The sequence below is a fragment of the Trachypithecus francoisi genome, unplaced genomic scaffold (assembly GCF_009764315.1).
Source record: "Trachypithecus francoisi isolate TF-2019V2 unplaced genomic scaffold, Tfra_2.0 Lachesis_group7, whole genome shotgun sequence".
NCBI classification, from domain to species: Eukaryota; Metazoa; Chordata; class Mammalia; order Primates; family Cercopithecidae; genus Trachypithecus; species Trachypithecus francoisi.
The window spans coordinates 13,708,241-13,720,408 of NW_022681472.1; the positions used below are offsets into that span (position 1 = coordinate 13,708,241).

General features: G+C 38.5%; 1 protein-coding gene across 2 annotated transcripts in view; it reads left to right on the forward strand.

Moving 5' to 3' along the window:
- UBXN2B (UBX domain protein 2B) overlaps positions 1-10,450 on the forward strand; it is a 37,464-nt gene extending 27,014 nt beyond the window's left edge. Inside the window, exons 7-9 of one of the 2 annotated variants that reach the window (XR_004435157.1) lie at positions 836-973; positions 7,026-7,187; positions 9,111-9,220. Coding sequence is in view for 1 of the 2 variants with exons in the window: in XM_033202209.1 (XP_033058100.1) it covers positions 836-973; positions 7,026-7,187; positions 9,111-9,273 (463 nt within the window). In the remaining variant the exon portion in view is untranslated. Of the gene's footprint in view, positions 1-835; positions 974-7,025; positions 7,188-9,110 lie in introns of both variants that reach the window. The other variant, XM_033202209.1, reaches the window with a different exon arrangement.
- The last annotated feature ends 1,718 nt before the right edge of the window (positions 10,451-12,168 follow it).

The window sequence follows — 12,168 nt, forward strand, 5'->3', positions numbered from 1 at the left end:
AAATTTGGGGGGCCAGTGGTGTAATGATATGGTTTGGATGTTTTGTCCCCTCCAAATCTCATGTTGAAGTGTGACCTCCACTCTTGAGGTGGGGCTGGTGGGAGATTTTGGATCACGAAGGCAGATCCCTCATGAATGGCTTGCTGCCATCCCCATGGTAATGAGTTCTCACCCCGATAGTTCACTCAAGAGCTGGTTAATAGCCGGGAACCTCCGTCTCTCTCTTGCTTCTGCCCTTGCCATGTGATATGCTGTGATTGTAAGTTTTTTGCCTTCCACTGTGATTGTAAGTTTCCTGAGGTCTCACAAGAAGCAGATTCTGGTACCATGTTTCTTTTACAGCCTGCAGAACCATGAGCCAAAGTAAACCTCTTTGCTTTATAAATTACCCAGCCTCAGGTATTTCCTTATAGCAATCAATGCAAATGGACTAATACACCCAACAAGCAAAAACACCCATATCAATTTTCAGAACTTTCTCTAAGGAGTTGATTAATAAATATCCACATTACCTTTTTATCCTCATAGGAATTTTCTGGTGCTGATTTACCTGTAAATTGCTGTCTTAAAATTTAACTTTCTAAATGCCAGAAGCTCTCCAAGATAATTGTAACAACTAAAGCATCCCTGTGTTGAGAACCAGTAAGGAGTAATGTGAAGTGACCTTTAAAAAGATCTACAAGGACTAATCAGTCATCATGGAAATTTTTGTGTTATAATTTAAGCAAAAAATTCTGTTTTCCAGTGTAGCTCATGAAATAATTACAGTAATCTCAACAGTGTAGTTTAATTCTTGAAAAACTTAATGATAACTTTTTTTCCCCCTTTTTAAAAGAGAGATTCCCCTGGAGCTTCAACGCCTTGTTCATGGTGGCCAAGTGAATTTGGATATGGAGGATCATCAAGATCAAGAATACATAAAACCTAGATTGAGGTTCAAGGCTTTTAGTGGAGAAGGGCAAAAACTTGGAAGGTAAAAAATCCTAAAATGAGAAAAATACCTTTGTTGAACATGAATTTTTGTTTGAGAATAAGAAAAGCAAAATGACCTATGAAGTAAAAACAAAAATATGAACCGTATGCACATTAGATGTATAAATCTGTTAATAGTATTATATTATTATACCATTATATCATGATATTAATTGTGATATTAATACTATAATTAATATTAATACTAAGATTACAGTTACCATGTTCCTGGCCCTCTAAGCCCTATACAATGGTTATCTCAGTTAGTCTTTACAACAACTCTTTGATGTTATTACTTCATTTTGTAGATGCAGTAATTTGCCCAAGATTATTGAGCTAAGAAATGACTAGCTTGTGGGATTCAAACCCAGGCACTCTGACTCCAGAGTTTGTACTTTTCACCACTATATTATATGCCTCTTTCAGATTACCTGGTTTCAAAGGAGAGAATTGTAAAGGGTTATTGATGAGATAAAATGATGGATACCTTACATCACAACTTAAGCATGCATGTCTGCCATCAGTAATGACCAAGCTCTTGCAGCAGGAGCAATGTGCTTAGCTTTGTGATTTTCAATAGTTTTTAAACAGCCAAACTCTTTTTTCAAGTCATGGAAGCCCAATATGTAAAATCTGAGCTCCTCGAATTGTTGGTGAAGGAAGGCATTGTGTCTGAGACATTTCCGAAGAACCTTAGGACTGAAGAGCACAATTTAAAAACCAATGCACATGGCAGATTGTATGAGTGGTTTCCTTTATAGTAGCCATGGCTTAATGTAATCTTAGAAATTGTAAAATATGTTGGTAAAAGTTACCCTCTACTTGTCCACATATTGTTGCAGGTAATGTGGAATTGCCGCATTGGCGATGTTTCCGGTGTATGCTTTGGTGCATCCTTTGCTTCTCTTCATGTGATTCCTTCCCTTCCAAGCCCCGTTCAGTTGCCTGGTGCACACTGGTTGTCTATTCTCTCCTCATATTTCAAGATAGGAAAGAATTCAATATTGCTTCTTTATACTTTGCTATCTCTAGTCTCCCTTTCTGTGTTCTCTTCTCCTGATAGAGACTGGTGCTGGGGACATAAAGGAAATACAGGAATTTATGTTGACCTGTTTTTCTTAGAACACAAACTCTTCAATTTTCATTCACAGGTTTACTTGGAAATTTTCTCCCTCGTCTCTCTTTCCTGCCAACACATGTCAGGCTTCTCTTTCTTTTTTTTTTTTTTTTTTTTTTTTTTTGAGATAGGGTCTTGCTCTGTTGCCCAGACTGGTGTACAGTGGTGCAGTCATAGTTCACTGCAGACTTGACCTCCTGGGCTCAAGCAAGCTTCCTACCCCACTCTTCTGACTAGCTGGGACTATAGGCACTGCTGAGCCCAGCTAATTTTTTTTCATTTTTAGGTTTTGTAGAGACACGTGTCCTACAGTTTGCCGAGGCTGGTCTTGAATTCCTGGCCTCAAGCTGTTCTTCTGCTTTGGCCTGCCAAAGTGCCTGGGTTACAGGCATGAACCACTGTGCCTGGCCAGGCTTCTCTCGAATTGTGTAATACTATGTTTTTACTCCTCTTGTTGTGATCAACATATATATATATTTTTTTAATTTTCTAGCACTTTCCATTTTTATTTGATATTTATTGAGATTATGATTTTTAATTAGAATGCGGATAAAATGCCTAGTCATCTCTTTGCTATATACATATTCCTTCTCTGTTATTTAAATGTATGACTAAGAATTAATGTTAGACTGCACATCCTTGTTGGTAGACCTACACTAAATCTAGACTTGGAATTGAAGAAGGTGGCATAAAGGGAAGGCAACTGAGAAGAGCCAGTGATTATTAAACTCATGAAAATAAGGATATTATCTGATGATAGTATCTCACAAAGGCCAATCATTTTCCTTATAAAGCAAATAGAGAAAATAACAGAAAAGAAAGGAGAAACTGATGGAAGAAAGTGACAGAGATCAGTGGTAATACTGCCATGTTGATTTACTAGCCATGTTGATCAAGATTTTGATTACAGAAAACAGAATCTACTTGCCAGTAGTAATAGATTTCTTACAGGATCTTGTGTAGTTATAGAATATCTGGAAGAGACAAGCAAACCAAGCTTTCCTTAGCCAGGAGAAACAAACACCATAGAAGAGTGTTCCAGAGGCAATACCTATGTCCCCCAGTCAGGTGCTCCGTGCCGATGAAACTAGGGACTAGATACTAGAACATTCCATCATAGAAGAAATAAATGCTTCCATCACCTTAGTAACCAGAAGAGCTACAGACTTTCCACTTTGCAGTGCTTCCTTCCACCAAACAAGTATATGTTTGTTTGCTTGATGGAAGAGTAGAATCAAGAAATCCTAGCTGCCAGAGAGTCTGAGAGATGTAATCTTTAGAATTTTCAGCTTCTAATAGAAGGAGATAGCATGATGATGTGAGCCTATGTGTACACAAACCCAAATGTCGAATAAGCAAATATATTCTAAAGTGATGAATTACATAGAACATTTTATATTAAAGATTTACATTAAGAAATATATTAAAAGTTCAATAGTTAACCTTCATTTAGAAAGTAACTTTCTAAAAGGGCTTGGTTCTCAAGAGTTCAAGACAGTTATTTACTGAGCAGGAAATAAAAAAAAGCAAGTAAAACAGAAATGAAAATAATCTATTGTCTTCCATAGATGGCAGTCTGATTACACACAGAATGTTACATAGATGGAAACTAGATCTTTTTATGTGGTATACAATTATGGTGCAAACCAAAATGCCATAAAAATATTACATAGTGCCCTCACGTAATAGAAGAAGGCAAACCATAGATGTAAAACTGCAAATTTGCGATGGTAGAACGAACTGTATTATTGAATAAAAATTAGCTTGGTGAGCTAGAGTTGTGCTTAACAAGTAAAAGACCTATAAAATCACGGAGTCATTTTTAATAGGGAGGACTAGTAAGTAGGCATTCTTGGTAGGCTTTTGAGCTGGCGTGTATAATGATAAAAATCATGATTTGAAGCTGATCTTTCTGCAGAACAGTCACTGCCTGTTTGTCCTACTGTTCTCTTCAAAAGATTTTGCTTAACACTCTCACTCACCTGGGATTTGTCTTCATCTGGGGCCCTAGACCCTGAGTGCTGTGTTCTCTAAAACTTCAAAGCCTTTCCTATCCCAGCTCTTCAACAGCTGTCGCCTGACTGAAGCCTGACTGGGTTGTCAGCCCGTGCGGCTCAGTACCTCTGGAGACAGTCTCAGCTGTGCTGAGCAGGCAGTGCTGTACCTCGCCAGTCTCACAGGCCTGAGCTGCTTTCCTAAACCCCCTCCTTGACCCCTGCCGCTCACTCTCAGCAAATCTCTTTGCTTCCAGCTTCATTGAGAAAATAGAACCTGACAGGAATTCACATTCTTACTGTGTTCCCCTCCAACCTTCAAGCTTATTAATGATCATTTCCATTCTCCTCGCCCTCCATAAGTTTGAAGAAGAGGGTGTTTCTCCTCCTGTCTGAGGGAATTACAACCTACATCCTTTCCTGCCATTTGCCTGGAAACCTTGTTGTACCAATTAATTTCTCTTTTCTTTCTTAAAAAATTTTCTTTTTAATGTAAAAGTTTTACTATGGCTTGATCAATTGAATGATACAGAGAAAGTTTTAAATAGCAAGCAGATGTGATTTTGACAGCTAAATATTAGAATTAACATAACTTGCCTGGGCACAGTGGCTCACACCCGTAATCCCAGCACTTTGGTAGGCCGAGGCGGGCAGATGACTTGAGATCAGGAATTCAAGACCAGCCAGGCCAACATGGCAAAACCCCATCTCTACTAAAAGTACAAAAAAAAAAAAAAATTAGCCACATGTGGTGACAGGCACCTGTAATCCCAGCTACTTGGGAGGCTGAGGCAGGAGAATCATTTGGAACTCAGGAGGCAGAGGTTGCAGTGAGCTGAAATCACACAACTGCACTCCAGCCTGGGCAACAGAGCAACACTGCATCTCAAAAAAATACAAATAAAGTAAAATAAATTAACACTACTTTTTAGGCTGGTTTTTTAATACCACACTACCAGCTTGTCCAGCTATCTATCTGTGTGGTTCTGATCATGTCTTTTAGTCTCTCTGTGACTTAGTTTCTTTTGGAGAAAATGATACGGTTGGCCTAAATTATGTTGAAAGTCCATCCATTGCAGTTCTCAAATGTTATTATTCCATATACAATAGTTTCATTGTGACATACACACATTTTCTTACCTAGCTTCCCTATCCTGTATTTTCTGTTTTGAGAAAAGCATACCTGGTCAGAATCTGCCTTAAACAGAAAGCAGTAGATTACAAAAACAACAGGGAGGCAACTTGACGTGTGGAAAGAGCCCAAGATAAACCTCAACTCTCTCACTTACCAATAGGAATATTGGGGGTAACTTTTTTCTCCCCAGAGTTGTTGTTAGGATAATTATAATGCTAATAGCCAACTTTTAGTAGTGCCAACTATATAAAAGCACCATTTGAAGTGCTTATGTGTCCTCATTAATTTCATCCTTACGACACTGCTGCTGTTGTCTCTCAGGCACAATAAGGGTAAGTGACTTGCCTGGTGTCACAGAATAAGTGCAGAGTTGGTACTGAAACCAGATAATCCAGCTCCGGGAACCATGCTGTTAACACTGCTTTCCAGGCTGATGTAAATGAAATAATGTATGTGGCAGATGTGGTAATGGTGGTAGTGACGATGATAATGTGTATACCTGGTTATCAGTGAGGCAGAGGTAAAGAGGTCCTTTGCATTCAGTGTCTCATGTCTTTTCTCTTGTATTTTCATCCCCCTCATGTAAGGGACACTGGACTGTTGGCCCTCAATTCCAAATTAAAAAGAAATTCCTTAATATCTGATTATTTATTGTAAGTCATAATTTTAACCTTTTGTATATTTTTATGTATCCTCAAATCAGTCTAAAATTAGCCTCAGGAAATAGCTAAAGAAAGTGTCAGCAGTTAGTACCAGGTAATTTTACCACTTTACTGTGTACTCTTGAAAGAGAAACCTTTTGAATGGGAGTAAGAGTCATGATGATTTAGATTGAACTAAAGCCCAAATGCTCATAGAACTTTTATACGAGTAATATGTAGATACATGTGTATCTTTCTTCCAGAAGAAAATAATTTATAGGAAACCATCTAAATCTCAGTGTTCAAAAGAAAAAACTTGAAGGTTGTCAAAAATCCCTTAAGATGACTGAGAAAATTGGGCTAAATTTCTTTTAATTATTTAACCAAAAGAGCACTCCTCTATTTTTGACATTCACTTTTGATATATACTGGCTGATCATCCTGCTCATGTTAGAAGGGCTAAGACAGCAATGCTAGGGTCACTAGTAACCAAGTTCAAATGGTAAGATGTTCTGTCAGGCTTCATTATGAATTTATTGTTGTGTAGAAACATTTTATTCCTCACTAGTACTTAGAAGTTATTTCTATTTTGCAAAGCAGTGCTTGAATCAGATGTGTTTAAGATTAGCTAAGTTTAAATTCAGTGAATTTAGTGCTGATAGTATGTACACAATAGCTGGCATCTGTTGAAACACTGTGTTCTAGGCACAATATTAAGGACTTACTGGTATAATATACCTTCATAACATAGTATTATTCCCTCATTTTATAAATGATAGAACTGGGATTCAAAAGGATTGATGTACTTACTCAACTTCACACAATTGACGTAGCTGGGATGTGAAACCATGTCTGTCTGTGCTCTTAGTCATTCTTTGACACTAACTCAGAGTTGCTTATACTTCTAAATAAAACTGGTTTGCTAAATGTGATGAAATTGCAAACAGTTAAATGAGGAAAGGATACAAAGTTAGGCTTTTAAGAGAGATTAGATAAACCAAATAGGAATCATAGGATCCAAAATAACTTTAACATAATGAAAGAGGTTGAAAGAAGTATAGGAGACTCAAATGAAGCCATATTCTAAGTGTTTATCTGCCTTCTTCAGTTTGTCACATTTTACATACTCAGATTTGTGTTCTAATTCTTTGATTCTTCTTTTTTAGCCTTACACCTGAAATAGTCAGTACACCTTCCTCTCCAGAAGAGGAGGATAAATCAATACTTAATGCAGTTGTTCTTATTGATGATTCAGTGCCAACAACAAAAATTCAGATCAGGTTGGCAGATGGGAGTCGTTTGATACAAAGATTCAACAGTACACACAGGTAAGCTTCTTTACCAACAGTGTCCTGTTTGCTGTTCTGTACACTGGGTTGCTTATCTAAGTAAAACTGTATGTGACATGAGTAATGAAGAATATGATATTCTTTAGGTTTACTTTTGAAGTAACTTTTTGACAGAAGAAACATTCTTAAAAGGACAATAGCTGTGTATAAGAAATGAAATATATGGTATTTAAACAGTCTCTATAAACTATCCAAATACTAATGTGATCTCAGATATCATACAAAAATAAATTAAGAACTACAGTTTTTGGCCGGGCGCGGTGGCTCAAGCCTGTAATCCCAGCACTTTGGGAGGCCGAGACGGGCGGATCACGAGGTCAGGAGATCGAGACCATCTTGGCTAACATGGTGAAACCCCGTCTCTACTAAAAATACAAAAAAACTAGCCGGGCGAGGTAGCGGGCGCCTGTAGTCCCAGCTACTCGGGAGGCTGAGGCAGGAGAATGGCGTAAACCCGGGAGGCGGAGCTTCCAGTGAGCTGAGATCCGGCCACTGCACTCCAGTCCGGGCGACAGAGCGAGACTCCGCCTCAAAAAAAAAAAAAAAAAAAAAAACTACAGTTTTACATTGTTACTAAAACTATATGAAGTAGAATCAGATTTAATTTAACATAGTAAAACCTTTGGGGACTTCATTCATTTAAAAATTTGTGATAATGTTGATTGGGATTTTCTGTATAGCAAATACTTCATAATATAAATGTATATTGCAAATCAAGTTTAATTGTACTATTTTCAAGAACTTCAGATAGTGTTAAATTTTTCTTTAATAGGCCGGGCGCAGTGGCTCAAGCCTGTAATTTACCCAGCACTTTGGGAGGCCGAGATGGGTGGATCATGAGGTCAGGAGTTCGAGACCATCCTGGCTAATATGGTGAAACCCCGTCTCTACTAAAAAATAAAAAAAACTAGCCAGGTGACGAGGCGGGCGCCTGTAGTCCCAGCTACTCGGGAGGCTGAGGCAGGAGAATGGCGTGAACCCGGGAGGCGGAGCTTGCAGTGAGCTGAGATCCGGCCACTGCACTCCAGCCTGGGCGGCAGAGCAAGACTCCGTCTCAAAAAAAAAAAAAAAAATTTCTTTAATATTGATTTGTACATCAACATTTGATTTGTCCGTTGAAGTAAGACCCTAACAGGTATATTTATGATTTCGGTTGAATTACTGTGTTGATGTGAGAGTAATTTTTTAAAATTAGCCCTACGACAACACATTTCATAGTTTTAAACTCACCTTGCCACAGGCCAATCATAGTTACCTTTTTCAGGTCATATGCTGCTAACATATTTTATACTCTGAAAAAAGTAGGACCTGTACTTTTTTTTTTTTTATTTTTTTTTTGCAGAGTCTTACTCTGTCTCCCAGGCTGGAGTGCAGTGGTGGGATCTCAGCCCACTACAAACTCCGCCTTCCAGATTCAAGCAATTTTCATACCTCAACCTCCTAAGTAGCTGGGATTACAGGCAGCCACCACCATGCCCAGCTAATTTTTTCTGGTTTTGGTAGAGAGAGGGTTTTCACCATGTTAGCCAGGCTAGTCTCGAACTCCTGGCCTCAAGTGATCTGCCCACGTCGGCCTCCCAAAGTGCTGGAATTACAGGTGTGAGCCATCGTGCCCAGCCGGACCTGCACTTTTAAAATAACATTAGTACACTTTATGCATAACTTACCTGAAGATTGTATCCATTTTACAGGAAAAGTAAATGTTAAGTACACACTAAAGTTACTTTACATTTTAACTGAAGCCTAAGATAAATCCTTCAATTGAAATATTATACATTAAAGAAAGTTACAACACCTTTATATAAAGATTAAAATTTTGTGATTTTTATTATGATTCAATTTTAAGTTTACATGAAAATATGGTTTTTTATATTACAAATTATTTTTATCTCATTTCTTCAGGATCCTGGATGTCCGGAACTTTATTGTACAGTCTCGTCCTGAATTTGCAGCTCTTGACTTTATTCTTGTGACTTCATTTCCGAATAAAGAGCTAACAGATGAAAGCCTGACACTGCTAGAAGCAGATATTCTTAACACTGTGTTACTCCAGCAACTAAAATAATATTGTTCCTGTCCATGCAGTAGCATGTGGGAATAGATGATGTGCCATATTAATAAGAACAATACTTCCAGCACTAAAAACAACCAAATTATTTTTATTATTCTTACAGATAGATCTTGGTTTTATTGTTATTCTGTCTTCCAACCTGAATATAGACAAATTTGGATTAGGAATAGACCTTGAGATAAGTATGTTTGAGTTTTTAGTTGAAGGACTAGCTTATGTTGATAGTTTTTGGATTTCTAGGCAAATCAGTTTGTTACATGCTTAGTGTTAATGTAACATTTGTTTGCAGAAAGAAATGAACAAAGCCCCTTTTTGATAAATGCGTTTGGTAAAATTTGCACTAAAGTTTCTTGATGCAGCATTAACCAACAGCCATTAAGAAATCTTTTGATCAAATAACGTTGAAAATTTGTCTGTAATATATACTGAAACGTGTCTATTTTGATTTTGAAATTGTTTGATCATACAATAATTATTTCTCCTCTTAAGATTTTACACATCCTTTTTACTTACTGATTTAGATATATTACTAGTATCAGAAACTACAGTTTTGCCTTGTATTTTACAGAATTATGACTGTTGTGAACTTAAACAGAAACACATAAAAGGTCAGCGATTCTTTTTTTTGTTTTGTTTTTTGAGATGGAGTTTTGCTCTCGTTGCCCAGGCTGGAGTGCAATGGCATGATCTCCGCTCACCACAGCCTCCTCCTACCAGGTTTAAAAGATTCTCCTGCCTCAGCCTTCCGAGTAGCTGGGATTGCAGACATGCGCCACCATGCCTGGCTAATTTTTGTATTTTTAGTAGAGACAGGATTTCTCCATGTTGGTCAGGCTGGTCTCAAACTCCCAACCTCAGGTGATATACACATCTCAGCCTCCCAAAGTGCTGGGATTACAGGCATGAGCCACCACGCCCAGCCTAAATGTCAGCAATTCTTAAGAAGATATGGTAAACAGCAACAACATTTTAAAATCAAGTAATTACAGTTCCTCCCAGAGCTTGCCTTGATCACATTCATTTGTTCATTCAACACATTTTTCTAGGAAACTCACTGTATACACTAAACACTATTCTATGTGCTCAACCTAGAATGTCTTCTCCAGAACAAGACTAGTGTAGAAATATAGGAATGTAAATTCTGTCATACAGACTAGATCTAAAGAATTACAGCATAGGCCGGGCGCGGTGGCTCAAGCCTGTAATCCCAGCACTTTGGGAGGCCGAGACGGGCGGATCACGAGGTCAGGAGATCGAGACCATCCTGGCTAACACGGTGAAACCCCGTCTCTACTAAAAAATACAAAAAAATTAGCCGGGCGAGGTGGCGAGCGCCTGTAGTCCCAGCTACTCGGGAGGCTGAGGCAGGAGAATGGCGTAAACCCGGGAGGCGGAGCTTGCAGTGAGCTGAGATCTGGCCACGGTACTCCAGCCTGGGCGGCAGAGCGAGACTCCGTCTCAAAAAAAAAAAAAAAAGAATTACAGCATAAATGTTTACATTTCTGCTGAAGCCAGAAGCTTCTCCTTCCCAGACACCATTTCGTCCTTAGTTATCACTCCTGGTTAGTTTTTCATTGCCACCATAACAAGTTACAAAATGTGGCTTAAAATAGCACAAATGTATCATCTTAACAATTCTTTAGGTTAGGAGTCCAAATGGGTTTCACGGTGCTAAGATCCATTTGTTGGCAGGGTTGCATTCCTTTAGGAGGCTCTATAGGAGAATCATTTCCTTATTGTTCCACCTTCTAGAAGACATCTGCATTCCTTGGCTTGTGGCCTCCTTCCATCTTAAAAACCAGCACTGTCTCATCTCTATGACCCTTCTGTTATCACATCTCTCTGACACCAGCCTGGAGAGGTTCTCTGCAGGACTCATGATTAAATTAGGCCCACTGGATAATCTAGGCTTATCTCCTCATCTTGAAATCCATAGTAACCTTAATTACATCTGCAAAATCTCTTTTACCATCTAAAGTTACATACGGGTTTGGAGATTAGGACATTAACATTTTATGTAGAACATTATTCTTGTCTACTGCAGTTCGCCCTCGTCCCCAGCGCCACCCCTGTGTTAAAGATTCAGATTCATCACAAACAAATTTACCTCACTCGTAGGTGCTCAAAAGTCACAAACCATTATTATAGTATCAACTCTAAATCCAAAATCTTACCTGAGTCTCACCAACTCAAAAGTCTCAAATCTCACATTAAAGCCATCTAAATTAAGTTTGAGAGGATCGGGGTGTGATTTCTGGGGCATAATTCCTCTCCGTCTGTGCAATTGTGAACCTAGAAAAGAAGTTTTCTGCTCCCAAGTATGCTGGCATGACCGGCGTACAGTTACAGTTATACACATTCCTGTTCAAAAAGCAGAAATTGGGATGAAAAAAGGAGCCATTAGCACCAATCAATTTGCAAAACCAGCCAGACACCCTCCTTTACAAGGTCTGGGAGTAATCTTCAGCTCACTGCTCAGTTCTCTGGGCTTGTGACTGTCTCAGAGTCATCTTTTTCACAAAAGGTAGCACACGTTTGCCACTGTGTATCAGCTTCTCAGTTTCTTTTATATTCTCTAAAGCTTTCTGTTAAAAATGGTGGTGCTTCTACTGCTATAACGTTGTCAAGAAACTTGTGGGTCTCTTACATATGTCATGGGGATGCACTCATTTAGATAGGAGGCTCCTCACATATCTTTCCTGGAAAATCCTGTCTCTATTTTTGGCTTTTTGTGAAATAGCTAAGAAGATCTATGATTCACACTCTTAATGTCTTCAAAGAGCCTTTTGTGTGACCTGATACTGAGACCTTTTGATGTTTCTGAAGTATTAGCAAAAGGTTATACAGCCATACCTTCATCACTTTCTCTAGAGAAGACTGACCTAAATC